The following is a 21,992-nucleotide window of genomic DNA, read 5'->3' as shown; positions in this document are numbered from 1 at the left end:
TAAGGAGTGAACCTGGAGTAGAGAGCCTTGGTCTATTTGATCAGGTTGCTGTTTCTGTCACACCTGACAGTGCAGTTGGATGCTGGAAGCCAGAGCTAAATCCATGGGGCAGGGGCAAGGGCAAGGGCAGGGGCAGAAGGGAGGGAGAAGAGAACAGGTCAAGCAAGAACTGGCCAGAGGAGCGTAGGCTCACTTCTGTATTCCTTCTTTCTGATGATCATCTGTAGTCACTTACTAATGCATTACTATTCAAGGTTTAGCAGTGATTTACCTCTTTCAATTTCACTTAAAAAATAAAATCAAATGGAGATGATACTAGACGTCCTAAGGTTGGAAGGAAATACTAAATTATGGAAGGAAATACCTCATGTAAAGTGTGTATTATCTCAGTACCTTAAACGTAGGAAGGGTTCGGATGGCTATCTTTCCACCGCCGCCACCACCACGCGGTATGTAGAATCCCAAACGCCAGAATCCTGACCTGACACAGTCTGGGCACTTCTTCTCATTCCTTGAGCTTTTAAAGGCAGTAAGCACACCGAGGCCACAACGGTGACACTCTTGTCCTCCTACAGTAGACCCCAGTTGCCCCAGACTGGCCTGTTTGGAGAGGCAGGTGATGGAGACCTGATCTGGTCTATACTAACACAGCTCTTTTTTGGCAAGGTAATGGCTTTAAAGCCTGTTTTCAGGTAATAATTATAGTTTTATGTCCAATCTTTACACTTTGCACTTTTCTTGATGTACATAGTAAGACCTTTGTGTGATGCTAAGTAAGCATTTATAGCAGACGTCCTTGTCTCACTTCTGTTCTCAAGGGAATGTCTAAGCTCAAGTGGCCATGACAAAATACCACAGACTGGCTTGCTTAAACAACAGAAATTTGTTTCCTCACAGTTCTGAAGGCTAGAAGTCCAAGGTCAAGGTGACAGCAGTTTCCCGTGAGGGCTCTCTTTTGGCAGTCACCTTCCCACTTTGTCATTCCATGGAAGGAGCTAAATAAAATAAGTATGAAAATCTCTGATTTAGTTTTAAAATAACTAAACAAAGACTGAATCCCCAGAATATATGGATGCCATTGTTACTTTTAATACAATTTATGTTTATAAAAATACTTGACTATAAAAAATTAAATTGAAATAAACGGTCTTCCTTTATATTTTATAGGATAGCAAATAAGAACACAGAGAGAAAAGCATGTGAAAAGCTTTGAGAAAATGCAGAGTATTTTTGGACTATAAGAGGCATGCCCCCCCCCCCCCCAGCATTTGGGAGGAATGATGGTGGTTAATGCTGCTGTTGAGTTGTTTACATTTACATGGTGGAATATTATGTTATTTATGTTATTAAATATTTTACCACCTTTTTTGCTTCAAACATTTTTTCCCATTTTCCTCTGAAGCCTAGGTGCGTCTTATGGTCCAAAAATACAGTGAATGGCAGTCTCTGTAAAGTGCTCGGCACCAGTGACCACAGGTTGAGAACCATCATTGTCCTTTTTTTGTTGCTAAATTAAAAGGCACTTGAAAGTAATGCAAGTTAAGGAAGGAAAGTTCCTTTTAAATACAAACTATTTGAAGTAAAGGAAGTATAAATAAAACAGCCTTGCTAAGAGCATTTCTTAGAGTGTATGCCTGAACAAGTTATTTTAGTTAAAATGTCTCAGATACATGTCAAAGTAACCTCAGAATACATCTAAAATTAAAATATTTAAATATTTTAACAATAAAATTAATTTGAAAAATAGAGCCTCGTCACATTGTAGTAGGTGGTAAATTAATATTTACAACTGTTCATTTTAATTATTTAATTTTAGTAAACATTTAATTTTCATAAATTAGGTCATATTACTGTATTATAATATACTAGTAATATGTTGTACTCTTAGCTTTTTTGCATATCAGCTGTACCTTTTAGAACAAGTTTCCTAGCAGGTTGTGCAGCTGCTATTTAAAGAGCAGCCGTGGTGCGCGTCCCAGTCTGAAATCTGACGCTACAGCAGAAAGACGCGGCTCTTAATCTGTGAAAAGAGACAGTTTGTTCATGAGAAATTGCTCAGAGAACCTGTTACTAAGTATATCATTTAGGTGGTTAGTGCTAGATATTTGAGTGCCAGCTTCTTTGGAAAGTATATGTCAACCCATTTATTTTACCACATAAAATAAAAAATCAAATATTTAAAAACAATGTGCCCACAGATGTAGGGACATATTACTAATACTTTGGATTTCTGTGAATTTACAGGTAAATTTATAAGTCTAAAGAAGTATATTTTTGATAAAGGAAATCGAAAATTTTCAAAAACAAGTTAAAACATTGCAGTATTTTTATTTTTTTATCAGATGATTTATAAACATATTGCTATCTTTTCTTAAATTTCTCAAAAAATTGGTATTTTTGTATGAACCAAATACATCATAATATTTACTGTTTATTTTTACAAAGACTCAGAGGTCCAACGAGACGACATTCTGTGGATAGCCATGGCAGGGACTCACCAGATATGGGCACTTCTCTTGGACGGTGGCCGACTGCCAAGGAAAAGGTAATTGGCGATGTCTCTTTCTGAGCCAACTGCATAACTTAGAGTTCACAGAATTCCCTTCCTCACGTCTCCATCCTCCTGACACTCGGGACTCGTCAGGATGTGCGGGGACACATCCTGTGGTCACAAAGCACTCGGACGCTTGGTGGATATAGACGGGTTTGCTTTCTTGCTCTCCCCACGGGCTCACTGGAAACTCTGCTCTGCCACACGGGCCACACAGCAGCCCCCGTCTAAGCTCTGCCGGTGGTCCTGGCAGAGAGTGAGGGTGGTCCTGGCAGAGAGTGAGGGTGCCGGCTCGCTTAGCTCTTCAAGCTCCTAATCAGAAGTGACGCATCACTTCTTACCTTTCATCAGCCAGTGAGTCACATGACCACACCCACCTAACTTCAAGGAACCTGGGAGGAGCAGTCCCACCGTGCAGCCAGAGAGGGCTGGAGACATTTGGTGGGCACCTGTCTTCAACACCCAGTTCAGAGACCCTCGGCTGCTAACAGCCATTGGAGCGCTGTGAGGTACAGCGGTTAATAGCACAGGCTCTGTAGTCGGGCCTGATGAGGCTGGCTCTGCCACTTTCCAGCTGTGTGAGCTCAGGAGAGCTACTGGGACTTTCTGAGCTCAGTTTCCTCACTTGTACCTCCCTTTGGGCTTGTTTGAGAATTAATAACATGTGAAGAGCTCCCTTAGCTTCATGCCTGACATACTCAGTAAATTTTCATAGCTTTGTTGCCACTGAGGGGATATAAAGATGAAAAATGTCCCTACAAAGTACTTAACGTCTTTCCGATACAGCCTCTCCACTTGGTAACGCTCCGGGCAGAACTGACCGAGCTCTGCACTGTGCTTGCACCACGCTTCTCATGCAGTCGGTTTGTCTCTCCTCCCCTCCTGCCTCTCTCTTTCCCTCTGTCTCTCCTCTGGTTTTGGTTGCACTTACTTGTTTACATAACTGTTTTGTCTTACTAGGTTGCCTCTTAAAGGAGGGGATCCCTCATCATTTATTTTTGTGTCCACTGTGCCTAGCACAGTACCTGGTACGTAACAGGAGTCCAGTAAGGGTTTGCAGGATAAATAAATGACTGAAAGTCATAGACCAGAAAGACTGTCAAGTCAGCATAGAAGGTGCCTGTCATCTCAGTTTCCTTTGTCAGTGGAAAGGAGCGGTTGTATAGATAATCCAAAATATCAGAAATATTCCAAATAGTATATATGTGTGTTTCACCGTGTGATGTTTTGCAACATTCAGTCCTTCATCTAACGACTGTTTATTAAACATACTATAATCATTCATCTAGCAGCCATGTATTAAACATACTGTATGCCAGGCACTATGCTAGGCAATAGGGATGAAGTGTGCTCACAAATTAAGAATAAAATTAGAAAATGTGGGCTTACAGAGGAATCAGAAACAAACCAAAAAACACCATAGTTGGGAAGGACAGGTGCTGTGTGTGAAAGGAATCACTGTAGAAGTCCTTCACATTGAAATTGTCCCTTATGTAAATAAGGACACCTGAAATCCATCAAGAAAAGCTTCCTGGGAGAATCTTCTGAATTAAAACCTGGTAGAGGAGTAGGAGTTAGACTGGGAGAGTGGAGGTTTTCCAGGCAAGAATGGCTCAAGTGATGTCAGTAGAAGCCACATCACAGAGTTCCTTGTGAGCCCTTTTAAGAGATTTGAACATTATTCTACATACCTTTCTAGAAAATTTTAAGCTGGGAAGTGACATAAGATTTGTGCTTTTGAAAGAACATGGGCAGCATTTGGTGAGAGATGAGACTAGAGACATAGTTGCCTGTGAGGAGGCTACTGCTGTTATCCAGGCAGGAGATGACAGTAGCCTGGGCAGTGAGGTGACCAAGAGCACTGCACATGAGACATACGAAGAAACGAGAGATGACCACAGTGTTCTAAGTGATGGCCTTGTTGAGCAGGGTTTGATGCCTGCTGTGATCTCCCTTTGCATGTGCGGCTTGCGAAGCTCAAACCGGATCCTTCTCTGTTGTTGTCTGACACCAGCCACTGGGTGTGTTGCTTTGGGGGAAATCTGGAGCAGACCAGTGCCAGAGGCTGCCTGTAACTGGCCCTGGGCAACCTGTTCGGAGCTGCCAGCAATCCACAGTTTGTGGCTGCCTCTGCTGGGCGTGGGTATGCATGGGAAGGACTAAGCTGCGCGCCAAGGCCAGCTTTTACTAGCACTGGGCCCAGGGCAAGTCAGCAAAACTCCTGAAGCACCCTGAGATCTGTCTGCCTGCCAGCTGCCTGTTAGGCTTGAGTCACTGAAAGGGCCTCCGGCTGCAGTTACACCTCAGCAGGTATAACTCTACCTGGTGAGGCTGTTGCTTTCCCTCACACTGATTCCATAAGGAGAGGGTCCAAAGAAAGACGCCACCTACGAAAGATGGCATCTGCAGTGTGGGAGAATAACTCAGCACAGGGATCCTGGCAGCTGACCCTCCAGCTCTCTCCCAGAGCCACACACCCCAGACTCCGCATGACCTCTGTGCCAGGGCCCAAGGTGAGTGGCTGCGAGTGGAATGTTACATGTTGGCCTCCTAAGAGGCTGCCTGTGTCTCTAGCCATTTCTTCCTGGTGGACAGAAACCCCACTCCTTTTCACAGCCAGACATTATTTACATAAGCACCTCTTCCTGGCTCTGGTGCCGTGGGCCGTGGAGCCTGACTTGGGACTGACTTGGGAGTTAGACCCCACGCTTCTCCGGTAGAACCCCCGCATCTGAGGCATCCCTCTGGAGCCTCGGCCACGGCCCCTGGGGGAGTGGGCCAGCCCTTTTTGCATCTCCGCCCTCCTGCCTGTCTCAGTGTGGCTTCTTCTTTAAATCCTTGGTTGTGTGGCTTCTCTTCAGCTACTCTCTACCTGGTTATTCAGGACGACAGTTCTGTAACTTAGCGGTAACTCCAGTTTGGTCCCAGGAGGGGTGAGTAGCTCCCACTTAGTCCACCACCATTGTGGGTCCTCTGAAAATCTCAGTTCCCTTTCAGGACCTCACATTGTATTAGGCTAAGAAGTTGTTAAAGGGGTATCTAGCTGTACCTATCTCTCTGCATATTTGGAGGGAAAAAATGTGTCCCATCAGTGATGTGCTCAGTATTCTTATAAGTCTCACCTTGCCAGGGATTTCTTATTTGACTGGTGAGAATAGTTTCAGTCAACAAAGTGTCAAGGTCCCTACCCCGTAGATAAATAAGTTAATGATTAGAAAAACTGCCCTGAAAGCTGGCTTGCACAGTTTTGCTAAGCCAATGTCACTAGATTTTTATTTTTACAATGCTTACCACCATTGATTTCATCACTTACATTTGTTTAATAACTAAATCGGATACAATATAACAATGTTGATCTTGTCTTTCTCTTTCAGTGAGTTAAAAAAAGGGACCTGCCTCCGGTTTGCTGGCAGTGGAAATGAAGAGAACCGAAATAATGCATACCCTCACAAGGCAGGCTTTGCCCAGCCGTCGGGCCTCTCCCTGGCCTCTGAGGACCCTTGGAGCTGCCTGTTCGTAGCTGACAGTGAGAGCAGCACAGTGAGGGTGGTCTCACTGAGAGACGGAGCTGTGAAGCCCCTCGTAGGAGGAGAAAGGGATCCCACGGTAATGAAAGTCCCTCCTGCACGTGTGCCCAGACACTCACCGAGTCTGCAGCTTTCTGCCTTTTGAATTGTTCATAAAATTTGAGAGAGAGTTCTAGGCCTATCCATAGGTTAAAGTGGAAGTCAGTGCGAATATAAAGAAGCACAAACTAAGCCATCTAAGAAAAGTAAACTTACTCTGCTTGATTATACATAAATGTCAAGGACCAGAGAGAAAAGAAAGGATGAAATACTGATTAATGAAAGAGGAGGAAAATGTAAAGTACACATTTGACAGGATGGTGGAAAGAGTACCAGACTGGTAGACCTGGCCTTTTCCTGACTAGGTGTGTGCTTATTGTCAGTAAAGCTAAGCACCACAACTGAGTAGAGGTTCAACATTCTATCTTGTTTTTCTTGTCCGAAACAAATGCCCAGCTCTGCTTATGTGCAGTCAGATCTTTTCCCCTTTAAGTAGCACATACAGTCATCTTAATTTTCACTTTATATGCTAATAAAACACTGTAACAATTTTAATATGTGCTGTATTTTTCTTTTTTAAAACAAAGAATCTCTTTGCTTTTGGTGATGTTGATGGAGTAGGAATCAGCGCAAAGCTTCAGCACCCACTCGGAGTAACGTGGGACAAGAAAAGGAATTTGCTGTATGTGGCAGACTCTTACAATCACAAGGTGAGTTTTAACAGAGTTATGTAACACCTTGCTTTTCTTCTGTGGTATTTAAAATGCTGAGAAATCTGTGAGCCTCCTACAATTTGCCACTCCAAAGCATAAAGGGGCATAACAGTCTTTGACAACTACGGCCTTAGTTCTTTTCTTGGTCCTTTCTTTGCAAAGAGGTCACGATAGCACTCCCAGCCTGGGAAAGGACTAATAAACACATTCCTAAGGCTATTGCTGAAATTGTGACTTGCAGCCCATCAAAGCTGCTCAGTAACAAACTCAGGAACTAAGGAGAAGGCAGGTAGCACAGAAATTGCTCTGTCGTTTAACAAACAAACATTTTGGAGCTGTTGCATAGTTGCAGCACCTATTAGCAAATAATTCCACAAAAATGGAATTAAAAGGAGCATTTCATTAACTATCCAACTATTTCTATTTTTATTATAGAAGTAGAAAATATTTTGTGATGAGAGACTATAAATTTAATACAGTTGAAACAGTGGAAATTATTATGTTTAAGCAAATCCTCAGCCAGTGTTAAATGCCCCTGAGAAGAAAAGTCAGTTCAACTGTGTCCTGTTGTGAGAAAAAAGTCACATTTTGAAAATTTTTAATTTCAGAAATAACTTCATCAAACATGGCTTCCAGAGGACAAAATGTAACTGGGGATGTCACACACATACTGTTCAGCTCTCAGAATGAAGTGTCTCCCCTTGTCCTGAGGCTGTCGGACTCACTTTCACTGGGGCCACATCAGCCTTGCGGTCCGGTTGCCTTCAAAGGGCCCAATGTAACTTTAGGTCTGTGTAGATGTAACTGCTCCGTCACTAGGGGCAAGGAGCTTGGCACTGCCAACGGGGAGAAACAAGTTGGAGGCCGGATTCAGCCCAAGGGCCTTGTGTTTGCCATCTGTGCCTTAGACTATAATTTCAATGTTTGGCTTTGTCAAGAAATATAGAAACATCTATTTTTCTGTGATTTTTTTAATGAATACTAATGAGAAGTAGAATTCTCTGGTTTGCTTGGTACTGTACTTTTCCATTTAGGTATATAAGTTTTTTTTGGTTTTTTTTTTTTAAGATTAAAGTTGTGGATCCCAAAACAAAAAACTGTGTAACCTTAGCAGGAACTGGAGATGCAAGTAATGTCAGTTCCAGTTTTACTGAGTCGACTTTTAATGAACCAGGAGGCTTGTGCGTTGGAGAGGATGGCCAGTTATTATATGTAGCAGACACGAATAATCATCAAATTAAAGTGATGGATTTAGAAACAAAGACAGTTTCTGTGGTGAGTAATCTTAAAATGTAAGTTGAAGGGCATCATTTTATGAATGACTCTAAGATCCTCACGGCACCGACCAGCACTTTGGGTTACTTGATCCCTAGTGGAGAAGGGGGACGGAGGTAGCACAGGGAGTGCAGGTCTGTTTCGAGGATGTCATTGGTCTTCAAGTGAAAAATTCAGTTTGTGTCATGAGTGTTTGAGAAAGACACTGGAAGTTGGAAAGAATTTGGTGAACTTTTAGAGAAGAAAAAGAGAAGGACTCATCTGTTTTTAAATATATGCACAACCCGTAGACACAGACAACAGCGATGTCCAAAGGGAAGCGGGGGAGGTGGGCAAAGCAGGGACACGGGGCATCTGTAATAGCGTAAGCAATAAGCACAATCAAAAATAAGTAAAACTTACGAATTTAAATCAATATGTACACATACTGATACACACTATGCATGCATACTATGTGGGTGGGGTTGTTTAGTCTTATTTTTAATGATTGTTAGGCTAATGTGTAATCTTGTTTCCTATGGTGAATTCATTACCAAATAATCTTCTAAAGAAATGTAGAGCCACATTTCTCAAAACATTGAAAATAAGATTGAAATAAAAATAAGTTCTAATGAATTTTTAAAGATACAGTCATGGTCTGTAATAAAATTTAAGTTCCTTCTTGATGTATCACATTTGCCTAAAAAAAATGCAAGAGTTTTTTTCCCCTAAAATGCTAGGAATTTCCAAGGTATGTTTTAAAATAAAAACAGATTGTCATCGTAAGTGTCATGTAAGTGTCATTTCTCCTGTTGTAGATCTCTGATATAACATAAGTGACGTCATAGAGTTGACAATGAAAATTTTAAGAGGATGTGTATTATTATATCCACTACATTGAAATGGATACAGTTTTACTTTAATTTCCTGTCATTTACAAACATACTGAACAATTAACTTAATTGTTTCATTCCCAAGTGTTGGTGATCTTTTAGCCAGAATGAAATATATTTCTGAACCTCATTTTAGACTGAAGTCTAAAAATAAACTCTCTCACTGTATAATTACTTTAAAGTATCTGTGCTTTAATAAACAAATTTTCTTATTTCCTAGCTCCCAGTCTTCAAAGCTGGAAATGCTGTGGTAGATGGCCCATCCCCTGGAGAAAACCAGAAGACAGTCCCCAAACTGCCCAAGTCGGCCCCCAGCGTCAGACTCGCCCCCATGGCCGCCTCTCCAGGGCAGACTCTTCAGTTCAAGCTCAGACTAGACTTCCCGCCGGGAGCAAAGCTGACTGAAGGGGCGCCCAGTTGCTGGTTTCTAACCGCCGAAGGTGTGAGATTGGTCTTGCAAATACAAATATTTCATAAACTCTTGATGATTAATCTAGTAATCTTTCTCATTTGTATATGATGTTTTTACTCTCCAGTTGGGCGAGATTGGAGGAAAGTCTTATGACAAAATAGATCCATATCTAACCCCATTCTGTCAGTTTTCTTTAGTCTTATAAATTCTTTTCCCTCTTTTATTAAGCAACAGTATAACTCACCCAAAATCACTCAATCATAATGCCCCTGTTCGCTACTGGGCGAGTCCATCACGTGCAGCAGACTTCTCTCACCTCAGAATGATAGGTGCTCGGATCTTAGAGCCATGACAACACACACTGTCTATTACGGGGACCTGAAGGACTCCGAGAGACAGTGGCCCTACTCAGTGCTTTTTATGCTGATTACCGTAAATGCTCAAGAGCATATGTTGAATTAGGTCAAAAAGTTGAACCCAGTTCTGCTTGTTCTTAGTTTAGTGTCTTTTCCATTGTGTTACTCCCTCTCAAACTAGTGCTAGGATGATTAGCCCTAAAAATGAATTTCATTTATTTAAAAAGACAAAGTCAAAGCCACCTATTACACATTTGGGTGTTGTGAAAGTTTCTGAACCTTACTCTGAGTTTCTGTGTTTACCTCATCCTGGTCTCTGGGTGAGCCCGGTCCAGGGACTGCCCTTGGAGCCGCACCGTCTGGAGCACTCCGACAGGGAGAGCAGAGGGACGCGGAGGGGCCAGGAAAGGCGACATCTGAGTGAGCAGCAAGTGGGAGCAAAACCCAGAGAGAGTAGTTTCCTGCAGCCAGGTGGTCTAAGGAGAGAGACCAGCCATGTCAAGTGCTACTGACAGACCAGGAAAGAGAAGGATGAAGAAGTGACCACTGATTTAATGTTACAGAGTTAGCTGATGTCCTAACCCTCAGCCGTTCCAGAATGATGGAAGAGGAGATGCTAGAGGAAGAATTAGAGAAAGCAAATACAAATAAAACTCAGGAGTTTAGCTACAAAATTAAGAGGAAATAGAGCAGTTGTTAGAACGGGGAATGTTGTTGAGAAAGCAGCATGTTTATTGGTGGTGAAGATGCGATAAAAAGAGAGTTTTGATATGTGGTGGGGTGGGTGTGCTTCAGGATTTGGGAGGGGGTGGGACCAAGTGCACAAGTAGAAACTGGCCTTTGCCAGGAACGTGAACATGTATGTGCACAGTGAGGATCCACAGCCCCTGGTGTGACCTGGAGGCCTAGATGGGTAGCAGTGGAGGAAGGTGCTCGTGGAAACCTTTTTCTGGTGCTTCTGTTTTCTGAGCACATTGGGAAACACAGGCCATCAACTGAGAGAGAGTGGGGGGGGTGGTTCGGAGAGAGAGGGGGTCATGCAGGAGGGTGAGTCCTGACCAGCTTGCACCTGGCTGTGATGGGGGGGGAAGGCCAGTCCAGTCCACATGGAGGCTGTTCCTACTGGGCCAAGTTGAGCCCGGGGTGGAGGCAGGGTCGGGGACCCACTTGGTAACAAGTGGGTCTGCCACAGTGGCAGGTACTGCGCCATCAACTTGGGTCTCCAGAATCCTGGTCCGGTATTCATCGTGTTTACACTATACCTTTCAGTAACACGGTAATAGAATCTCACAGATTCTAAAGAATTAAATTGATTCCCCCCGCCCCAAGTATGATGTTTTTTAAAAAATGTGGGGTTTTTTTCTTTTTTACTGAAGTGACTTGACATAAGCTCCTTCCAGTTCAGTCCCTTCCTTGCTTTACTGTCTTTCACTTTTCCAGGTGGCATCTGTCAAGTGTTTCAGAGCTTTCAATCGCTGTTTATTTCAATATAGTAGTATTGGTGAGACTTAACCTACCAGTTAGGAAGCCTGAAGCTGCATTTTCTTTTTTTAGAGATGCCAGAGGTAGAACTTACACACTGTTACTTGCTTGCTACAAGAAAATGGACTCCAAAGCCGTATTTTAAAAATATGCCATTCAAGTAGAACACACATTGTTGGAGGGGGTGTAATTGAACACACATGAATCGCTGCAGTCAGAATCCAGGCAGAGCCTTTGCCCTCGCTTTCTCATTGGTGATTTTGTAGTCTAAGAACACTTCCTGTTTGGGTCTATTCTCAAAGTATTTAATTACTGTAGATTATGTAAAGATTCAAAGGTGTGTTTCAATCAGTGTGAACTTACTAATTTATATAAGGAATCAATATCCTACCTGCCTTATAGCGGTGCTTTCCAGCATCTCTGATCATCCGGACGATGATTTTACAATAAGATACTAGTCAGCTAGAACTAAACTCAACGTCTTGTCTCCCGTGATCTTCCTCTGTCCTAGTCCCCCACACTCTGTCTTGTGTTCTCACTCAGTCTTCCATTTCCTCCTCCACCCCTCCTCCCTCCTGCCTCTCACACACTTCTCTTACGTACATTACCCAGACCCAGGCTCTGTGCCTTCTCACCTTGGTGCGTTCTCAGGGTCGCAGCTCCCGTCCTGCAGCAGCCCGTGTGGTGTTCACACCAAGACATCAGAGAGAGAGATTGGTGGGCCAGCCAGGAGGAGCTGCTGACTTAGACTCTAGGAGTCTGGTTCTGGGGTGACTGAGCCTGTGGGGAAACTACCACCCCACACCATTCTGCACAAGAGAGGGTACAGCCATGCAGTACTGGGAGGGTGTTTGGAGCTCACTCTGCAGAAGATTACTCACACCCCGACCATTCCTCACTTCTTCCATAGGTTTAGACCAAGTTCCCAGCTGCCCGTTCGTTCTGCCTGGGTCCGTTACTCTAAAATCATTGTATCATTTGGGGATCACTGTTGATTTCATTTCCCCGTGTAAAATTAAAGAGCAGTATATTGATTTTTAAAAGAGGGTATGACACATTAGCATGTTTACTATAACTCCACTTCAGTAAACACAAATCCATATTGAGTCATTGGAATATAAATGTGGATAGTGTTAAAGGAAAGTGAAGGAGTCTGAAAATTCTTTGTTGTTTTATCACTTGTCCATTTTTACTGTATGGGAGCAAATAAAGTTTCATGCAAGAATCCCAGTAATTAAGAATTTTTGAAAATTATTTTATAGGGTACATTTGTACACCTATGATAAAAGACCTTTTTTTTCTTGACCCGTTACTGAGAGACGGAATCACTTATTTTCAACTAAGTTCTGGCCTGTATAATCTTAAAGTTTTCAGCATATGTGAAGGTTTTAAGCCAAAAAAAAAAAAAGCAGCAGCATGCAGCATGAAAGCCCCGCTAACACATCATAACTTTAACTTTACAAATCCCACGTGGAATGAACGCATCTGAAAAATATCTAACGAAATGTTCTCTGTGTTTTATCTAGATAAAATAGAACTAGATACTAAAATAGCCCAGTTTACTTTGCCATTTGATTTAAAACATAAGAAGTTCCCCACCAACCTGCTGTTTTGAAAAATTAAACATTCAGTAAAACAAAACACACTCCTCAGTCCAGAAATAAAGAATTTTAAAGATAATTTTTAAATAATTGTTTAAAAACTCTGGACTTAATTTAACTCTTCAGATTCTCAACTTCCCCCATTTCCTTACTCTTATTTGACATGTTTTTCTCAAATCTGATCTCTCAGTCAACAGAATATTAGAAGCAATAAACTGAAAATAAACAAAAAAGCTGGAGAGGACAAGTGGAGACGGGTGCTCTGAGTGTTGGCTTGTCCTGAGGCCAGAGGAGACAGGGAAGCCAAAGCGTAGGCGCAGCATCCCACCACTGCAGTAGGAGGTTCAGTCGTCGTGCCCACGGCGGCCGGGGTCCTTAGTGAGTCAGCAGGGGATGTTCTCTCTTTGAGAGAGCAGGAGAGCACGCCCTGCTTCTCCCAAACGCTGGCTCCCGACCTCTACCTGCTCTAAAGCTGCATGTCCATAAGTACATGCTTCCGCAACACGGTACATGCTTTCCTTCTGACAGAAGGCACCAGATGAATAAAGACATTGAAAATTTTAAATACCAGAAGGTTAAAGTTTTTTCTGGTTCATTAGACTTTCGTTATATAATCTATGTATTTACGTCTTAAAAGAGTTTTATGTGTTAAAAAGAGGTAGACAAAATCTTCTAGTTTTTACATTGTTTGAGCCCATTAGAATAATATATGCATTGTTACTTATTTCTAAAAATCTGCCCTGGCTGGTGTAGCTCAGTGGATTGAGCGCGGGCCTGCAAACCACACGATTGCGGTTCGATTCCCAGTCAGGGCACATACCTGGGTTGCCAGCCAGTTCCCGGTTCCCGGCAGGGGACGCACGAGAGGCAACCACACATTGATATTTCTCTCTCTCTCTCGCTCTCTCTCTCTCCTTCCCTTCCCCTCTAAGATAAATAAATAAAATCTTAATAAATAAATAAAATTAAAAATCTGTGTTATTTTTTGGTTATTACCTTTTGATAGCCAATGATTTATTATAATCGTACTTTGCAAGTAAGTCACTGTAGAGTTAGTTATACAGACATTCGTAGATCCTGGCTTGTTTTGTAGTTTTCATATTATGTTCCTGAATACTTTTGTCTTTCTTATACAGTCTGAACAATTTACCTTTTTATTTTTTAGACAATGAATGGCTTCTTCAAGGACAGGTGCCATCTGGAGAAATAGAGAGTGTCTCCAACCAACCAACCATCTCACTGCAGATTCCTGGGGACTGCCTGTCGCCCGAAGCCATCGTGTCTGTCCGTGTGTTTCTTTACTACTGCAGCTCAGACAGCAGCGCCTGTATGATGAAGGGCGTTTTGTTCAGTCAGCCCTTGCAGATAACCGGTGCGCAGCCAGGCGGTGTGGCTCCGATAGAGCTCAAGTACGTGTTTTAGCAAGCTAGCTTGCAGCCGGGGGCCCCCGTCGCCACCTGTCCTCCGCACCCCCATCCCTGTAACTCACGACGGGGAAACTTGACTTCTGCCTTCGAATACGGAGAAACCCACTGCTCAGTTCCAGCAACTGACATTAAAGTACAGCTGTGCTCCTTATTTAATTATTTATTGTAACAAATTCCTTCCTTCTGGCTGGGCACCAGCTAAGTCGCTGACCATCATCTGAACCACGATGTTGCAATCTGTGCTGCTATTGCCACGTGATTTACGTCCACACTGACAGCAGGGAATATTACCCCAAGATAGTTTTCAGTGATTACTAATCACAGCAACAACAAATATTTTAACTAACTTTTTTTGCCTTTAACAGTGAGCAGCACATCTGAATGTGTAGATTTCACAATAACTTTAAAGAGAACCCAAGATTCGGTTTCCATGTTGGTTATGAGGACACCTGACATTCCAGGTGTGAGGTCTTTTCCAAGCGCCCCCACTTCCCCCAAAAGTCTTTGTCACAGTAGCAGCTCTAAGCGTACCTGGGTGGTAAATGTGTTCTGTGTTCTCTTCTGCAGTTTCCTCAGTTGAGATACACTGAAGAGACAATTTGTGTCTATTTTCATCATGTTACTTGCTATTCTAAATTACCATCATTAATGCCTTATAACTCTATACAGAAAAGTTTCTAAAGACATATAGATTCACTCTTGAACTGTTTTGGAATAAATAGCCTTACCAGGTAATGAAGGAGTCCTCGTAAACAGGACTCCCAAAGACCAAGGAGCTTAGGGACACGTTACTGTGATCAACGGTGATGATAAAGAACTGTGGCAGCTGAATCTGATGTGAATGGGTATGTATGTTTCAGGAATTCACATTTCACTTGTAAGCATTAAATGCAGGTTTGTTGGATTTTGGTATTTTTGATGCCCATAATCAGAATTTAAGTTATGACCATTTATTGTGATGTGTTTTTTAAATCACTTTTATACCTTTCAGTTGAAAATTTCAATGTGTTGCACTTTCATGCTATCGATATATATAGTATCTCCTAATATGTTATTCTTTAAAATATTAAGGCTGAAATATACGGGGATTTGATAACATTGGGGTTTTTTAAGCCCCAAATATATTGAAAGTTTTTATCATAATTTCCCTATATAACTATTTAAAACTAGGATATTTAATAGCCTAGTCTTGTTTTTACTAAAACTGATTCAACGTGTTTGTGATTTAATCAGCTTACAAGGTTTTAAAAAAAAAATCAGGTGAACCATATTCAATAGATAAAGATAATATGGCATATGCCTTCCCCCCTCCAAAAACTCAGTTTGAAGTATAATCTTTTAAGTACCGTCATCTGCCTATTTTCTTATGTTTTTGAAATTCAGTTTTGTACATATACTTCTTTCATTCAGGTTACTTAAATCTCTGAAGTACAGAAATGCTCAGATCATGTCTTTTAACTAAATTGTAACCTGCTAAAGCTATAGAAAGAGACTTATAAATGTAGAGAATTCTGTTTAAAATTATATGTAATTACCTCATAAGCCTTTTCTCTCCAAAAAAAAAAGTTTTGTGATAAAAGTACTTTTAACATTAATACTGTCTTATGGAGAATAGGACATAGTCATTTTTCTAATATCATTTGATTATTCTTCTCATTTCCAGTTGGTCAGGATGAGAATATTTTGGCTTTATCTTTTCCTATTTAAGGACATAAACAGTTTCACTCTCTAAAGGAGTTTATAAAATTTTAACTTGCTAATTCAGATATATCTGATAATTAATTTTTCAATATTGTACACAAAGACACATGTGGTGAGCATTTTTAAAAATCCAGAAATATTTCTTAGAATCTATTAATGTTTCCTTTATCTGGACCAGGGGTGTCAAACTCATTTTCACTGAGGGCCACCATCGGCCTCACGGTTGCCTTCAAAGGGCTGAATACAATTTTAGGACTGTGTACATGTGACTGCTCCTTAACAGTTAAGTGAGAGCTTGGCGCTGCCGCCGGGTGAAAACAGGGTGGAGGCCGCATTCGGCCTGCGGGCCTCGAGTTTGCCACCTGTGGTCTAGACGGTGTTTCTTCATGTTAGGAACCACTCTTATTCTTACCCATCCACCAGTCTGCATTGTTTTTGTAGTCAAAATATTATTTATGCAATTAGTATAACTTTTTGTAAATTATACTAAAGCAATATAAATAGCTTCCTGGAGCTTATGACTAACATCTGTTACATAAGAGGAAGTACAAGAAAGATTACTTGTAAAAATTTCTTGATCCTGTCTGCCTTCTGTTTTCCATAGGAACGTCTGTATTTTTAACTTTCGCTATTTCTTGTGCATAAATTATGTTACCCAATAATAGTCGTGCAAGTCATCTAATCAAAGTGTCAGGAGTGTGGCATTACAAACACTTTGATGTAATACCTAGAATCCTTGCCCTAAATTATTTTACTGGTTTGTCACTATTTTTTCTACCAGTGTCTGTGATACCATTTCACAATTTGTCTTTCTGCACTTATGCTCTGGATTGATATGATCCCTGAAAAGAATTTTGTTTATCTCGAATATGCTGTCTCAAGCAAATACTGAACAACTGTGCACAAGGGAATACTTTACAGTTTAATCACCCATAAGTGTAACTTTGGCAAAGTTTCAGTGACTACAAAAACCTCTATTTTCTCCTTAATGGTTCTAATATATTTGTTATCAGGCCTGTAAAAAGCTATAAATCTTACAGCTAAAAAGGGGGATTTCATATGTGTGGGTGGGTGTGTGTGTGCACATACACAGATACAAAGATCAACTCAGGAATTTCTCACACAAGTTTCTCTTGTGGCCAGTAAGTTTTTGTGCGCTAACACCACTGAAATAAGTTGCTCTCTGCTTGTTTCTCTATGGTTGAAAAATTTGGGAAGATGTTGATAATACTGTCTCTGTAGTATTTTTCTGCTTGTACAGAATTTACTATTGGTTTATATCTGCGTTTACAGCAAGGACAGTCTGGCCATGGTAGTCGGCGTCATTTTAAGGGCAGTCATCAGAAACGAGCTCGGCTCCAGAGTTCACAGCTGCATTAAAGTGTGTGCAGAAGGGCTGCGTCAGCCGTGCTTCTCCTGAACGGTGGAACTATGAATCTTTTTATTTAATTCTACTTTTTTTTTTTCAGTGAGCAATGTGTTATTTTTGAAAAACCAACAGGAAATTTTTTAACAAGTTTGAATGAACTGAATAGTAAGCACTTATTATATAATAATTTTTCTAAAGTCACTTTTGTTACCAAAGATCAGGACATAGTTTAGAGCTCTTAGGTATCCCAGCTTTAAGGGTGTGCTTCGGTGAAGACAAAAATGTTTATAGCTGCTGCCGCTTCTGGTGTTTTTATTGTGTAATGGAATGTAGCGGTTAAGGGCAGGACTTGGCCATCATTTGGATTCGAACCGTATAAAATGGGGCTGCTGCCCCTGCCTCATGGGGCTGCTGTAAGGATGCAATGAAATGGTGTTTGCGAAGCATTCAGTAATTAATGCAAACGCTAATTATTGGCATAGTTGATAATAATTTATGACCATAACCCCATATCTCGACATCTCTGCAGCCACAGTTTCTAAAGGAAACTCTCAGCTATCTGATATGTTAATATTCTCCACAGAGTTGGGATTCGAGAGAAGAAATACAGTTTTATAAAGCATATAATAAAGCATATTACTATTTTATGAGTGACATAGAGTTATAAAGAAGTATACTTGCAGTTTTAGTTTTAAAAAATTTTGCAGACCTTCTACGAGTAATAAACTTCAAGAGGGTCTAGACTACTCACCCCAAACCACATTCTTGTAACATACTCTGATGGTGCTTTCCGAAAGCTTCAAAGTACTTTTATGCATTTTGCCTCATTTGAGCTTCGGGATAACTCGATGAACTCGATGAATTAGACGAGTAGATGCTATGTCCATTTTGCAGAACAGGAAACAGCCTAGGCATGTCGCTGACATGCCAGGGTCGGAGCTCCCAGGGTAATCGTGCCTGATGCTGGGCGGCTGTTTGGCCAGTGCTGCTGAATGATTGGAGGGCAGTGAGTGATGGATCGTGTCTGGGGACATAGGTCTCGTACGGCCTTGTGCTTCTCCTAGAAGTAGAGTGAAAAGAAACGGAACTAAGAGGACTTACTTCCTTTTGTGAATGCTTTCTTAAGTCTGCAGTATTTAAATAAAGCAATAAGGATAATAGCTAAGTTCATTGGGTGCTTCCTACTTGCCTGTCACTTTCCTACGTGCTTTATATGTATTAACTCCTTTAACTTTCATGACCACCCTAGGAGGGAGGCACTGTTTTTCCTTATTTCTCGGATGAGGAAACTGAGCAATGAGTTGGAAGCAGTTACAGAAGCATCTAGATCCCACGTTGAGAAAGAGGCTGAGCCTGCTGGGTCTGCTCAGCTGCCCTGCTGTTCTGCCTCTCAAAGCAGTTTCCTAAAGACTAACCCTCCCGTAGTTACATATAGTAACGAAACAATCCGAAGAACTCAGAAAGTCCTAGTGATAACTGGTTTTGAAATTTAAATCCATTTAATTATATTAGCTTTTTGGACTTTTCATTCTACACTCTTATTTGTCAGGGTTTAGAACAGTCTGTATAATTGTTTCCCAAAAGATTGTACCATTCTTTCTTAAATTCAGATGTTACCCAGAATTTTTCTTGGCAGATGGATGTATTAATGAACTAAATAGCTTTTTAGTATTAGTTCCAACAAGGCTGTTTTAATTGGTCTTCAAAAGGCAGTCATAGATAGACCTTGTCTTAAAGTTTAACCATGTTCTCAGCACTGAACCAACTCAAACCCCCAAAACTCCTCTCTATGTGAGAAAAACTGTTTTAATAAGGCAAGTGAGCTCTAGAAACAGTACTTGGCCAGTCCATTAACACACATAGAGGCCCAGCACGGCAACTCAAATGCAGAGTCCGACAGAAACAACGCCTGCGTGGTAGGGTAATGATATGGGTGTCATAATTCATAGTTTTAATTTGAACGTTCTACCTAAAATGTCCTGTGGTGTGCTTGAGTGTGATATTATGTTACAGAATCCCATGCTTCAGATTGTGTAATAAAAGATTCTGTAATAAAAGGGGCATTATTTGTGCCAGACCCTGCATATGCAATGCTATTATAGTCAGATTTTCCCCAGGTCAACCTGTTATTCCAGCTTCACCTCCTCTTAGAAGGAGTGAAGCCAAACACTGTGTACCACTGGATTGTGAATATCTTTTCGTTGTTAGTTTTGTAATTTTAATTAAGTAATACTAAAATTTGTTAATTTTATTTTAAAATCTTATTTCTGAAATGCATAAGGAATTGCACATCACCTGGAAGGGTAATGGTGATGTATTTTAGAAGTAGAACTCACATGACATCATTTATTTAAATAAAGAATTCACATTCACCGTTAAGTCACTCTTTTGTCCTGGATAATTAAAAGTTTGCATTTTCAGATTTCCTTGCAGTGGGGTAAGAGAAACAATGGTGTGAAGAGTTAGAGAGGCTCTCCCAATCTGCCCACGTGTGCTCCCGTGCGACAGGCCTGCCCTGCCCCACACGGGACTGCAGGAGAGACTGGCGCTGCTGGCTGTCCGCGGGTCTGGCCGCAGGGAGCCCGGGTGGACAGGCTGGGGGCTGCGCCTCTTCCATTGCTGATTTGCTTTGACTGCACGCTTAGAGTTGGACAGTGAAAACCCTAGACACTTGCTGCGGAATGTTTGCTGGTTAAAGTTACTCATCGCTTAGTGTGTCTCTCTTTGCTGGTATGTAGCTCTCAAGTGTACGACCGAAGGAGGTTTCATTCCGTTGAAACCTCCACAACCAAAAAAAAGAGGAATTAAGTTTTCCCAAATAAGCCTTTCAGCCTGTGCCAGCAACCACACACTGCGAAGGCCGGCATGAGTACCCCAGGGCACAAAACCAGGGGCGCAGAGAGTTTTACAGCGGGCAGGGCGTGGCGGGAGCTCCTTCCTCTAAGCAGCGACTTACAGACTGGGTGTTTCTCAGGAATACACAGCTAAGCAGAATTGTCAGATTTTTTTTTAATGTGGAAAACTTGAAACTGGGCAAATAGAAGATAGTACCTTTTGCTCTTAATGCATTTCACTACATATTTACATTGGAAATAAAGGAAGATGAGGCTTTGTAATACTGAGAAGTAGAGAAAAAAATTAGCTCTCTGATTTAAGTATGCCCGGGGTAAACAGATTCACAATTCTTACTCTAATGTGGTATGCTCGGGAAAATGTTAAGGTGCACAGGATAAAGCATCAGTTGATAAGTTATGGTACTGGAGAGTAAAAATAGAACGTTCTTTCCTGAAAATGGAGGACTCTGCCACAGAACTATCTATCTTTAGAGTTTGTAGTCATTATTTTTGGTCCCACCAGAAATGTATTTATTCTGTGAGTGTTGTACACAGCATTCATTGTGGTATTCATTACCATATCGGCACTGCTCATGAGTGTGTGTGTGTGTGTGTGCGCATGTGTGGAGCTGAAATGTTTTGCTCACACGTGCCTCTAATGTTCGTCATCCACATTTACCTGTAAAAAATGCGTACCGCCACTGCCTCTCCACGCTGCAGGCTTTCTCTCCAAAAACATCAGTGGTGCCTGCAGAGGTTTGCCTGAGGAAGTCTGGTTGCTCACATGCCGGACACAGCAGGATGAGTTTGTTGGGGTACGTTTTTCCTAGAATTCCTAGTACCAGTTTGCAAAAGAAGAGCAAAGTCACCTGTGACTTTGAAATTCATTTCTCTCTGTTTTGAGGTATTCCTCCCGATTTTTATTTTAGGTAGGTTAATATAAAAAAGTTTAAATTCTCACTGTTAGGACCCATTAAGAGCTGGTTTAAAATATTTTAGTTGTCTGTCATTACTTTACATGTGGATTATGGACAGTTTTTTGTGTGGCACACATATATATAATTTCAAAATGTAACACTTCATAAATTTGTCAAATTTTAAAGACAGACTCTTGTGTTGATAAAGTTGCGGTTTTACTTCTGAGACTAGTTGGTCTGCTGTGCTGACTTCATACCTGTCATTCCAAAGGTTTGATTGTATTTTTCTCCAAATATGAAAGAAATGCAATGAAAATCCAATTTACAAGGATATATATTGATATTTCTAGACATGGTCTAGCTCTAAAAAAATTGATTTGATTTGCATTTTAAGTGTTTCCTGTAGACAGATTAATATATTTTTATATAACACTGTATTTCTACATTTATGTCCGGACTATTTTCAGTGACTTTTTCAATGGTGTGTTAACAGAAGACTGTTTGGAATGAGTGCGCGGTGGCCTTCATGCCGAATCGAAGGACTTTAAGACATGGGGTGCCAGGAGGCAAGAACGTGCTCTTACCGTACACTGAAACCTACTAACTCTTTTCTAAAGCTCTGTACACTTTTTCATGAAACATTAAATATTTTCTCTCTAAAGCCATGTTTCTGGAGATGATTTTACTGCTTACGAACCTGAAAGTCGTGATTTCTCATTTGAACTTTTGGAAAAGTGAGCATAATACTTGGTTTAAAGAAAAAAACACGAAAACTCCCAAGCAAATAATTCAAAATGAAATTGCATCGTAATTACGGTAGATTTCTCTAAATACATTTGGAAAAGGCACTCTATTCAGTAAATGAGAACATTTGAAAAGACGAAAGTACACTTCTGCTCAGCGCTATGCACAGACT

General features: G+C 41.2%; 1 protein-coding gene and 1 long non-coding RNA gene across 2 annotated transcripts in view; one reads left to right on the top strand and one right to left on the bottom strand.

Moving 5' to 3' along the window:
- NHLRC2 (NHL repeat containing 2) overlaps nucleotides 1-21,737 on the top strand; it is a 52,340-nt gene extending 30,603 nt beyond the window's left edge. Inside the window, exons 6-11 of the mRNA XM_037063879.1 lie at nucleotides 2,446-2,545; nucleotides 5,926-6,157; nucleotides 6,705-6,827; nucleotides 7,899-8,105; nucleotides 9,198-9,417; nucleotides 13,994-21,737. Coding sequence (XP_036919774.1) covers nucleotides 2,446-2,545; nucleotides 5,926-6,157; nucleotides 6,705-6,827; nucleotides 7,899-8,105; nucleotides 9,198-9,417; nucleotides 13,994-14,250 — 1,139 coding nt within the window. The 3' untranslated portion in view covers nucleotides 14,251-21,737. The remainder of the gene's footprint in view (nucleotides 1-2,445; nucleotides 2,546-5,925; nucleotides 6,158-6,704; nucleotides 6,828-7,898; nucleotides 8,106-9,197; nucleotides 9,418-13,993) is intronic.
- LOC118999401 (uncharacterized) lies at nucleotides 1,957-18,163 on the bottom strand. Its single transcript, XR_005069098.1, has 3 exons — nucleotides 18,077-18,163; nucleotides 13,979-14,153; nucleotides 1,957-2,020 (listed from the first exon to the last, which is right to left on the bottom strand). It is a non-coding gene; the product is annotated as an uncharacterized LOC118999401 (long non-coding RNA).
- Nucleotides 21,738-21,992: the final 255 nt, after the last annotated feature.

This window comes from Sturnira hondurensis, unplaced genomic scaffold (genome assembly GCF_014824575.4).
Source record: "Sturnira hondurensis isolate 20B ecotype Veracruz unplaced genomic scaffold, ASM1482457v3 Scaffold0014854, whole genome shotgun sequence".
Classification (NCBI taxonomy): domain Eukaryota; kingdom Metazoa; phylum Chordata; class Mammalia; order Chiroptera; family Phyllostomidae; genus Sturnira; species Sturnira hondurensis.
The sequence above is the reverse complement of the archived record's forward strand: the minus strand, read 5'-3'. Positions and strand labels throughout refer to the sequence as shown.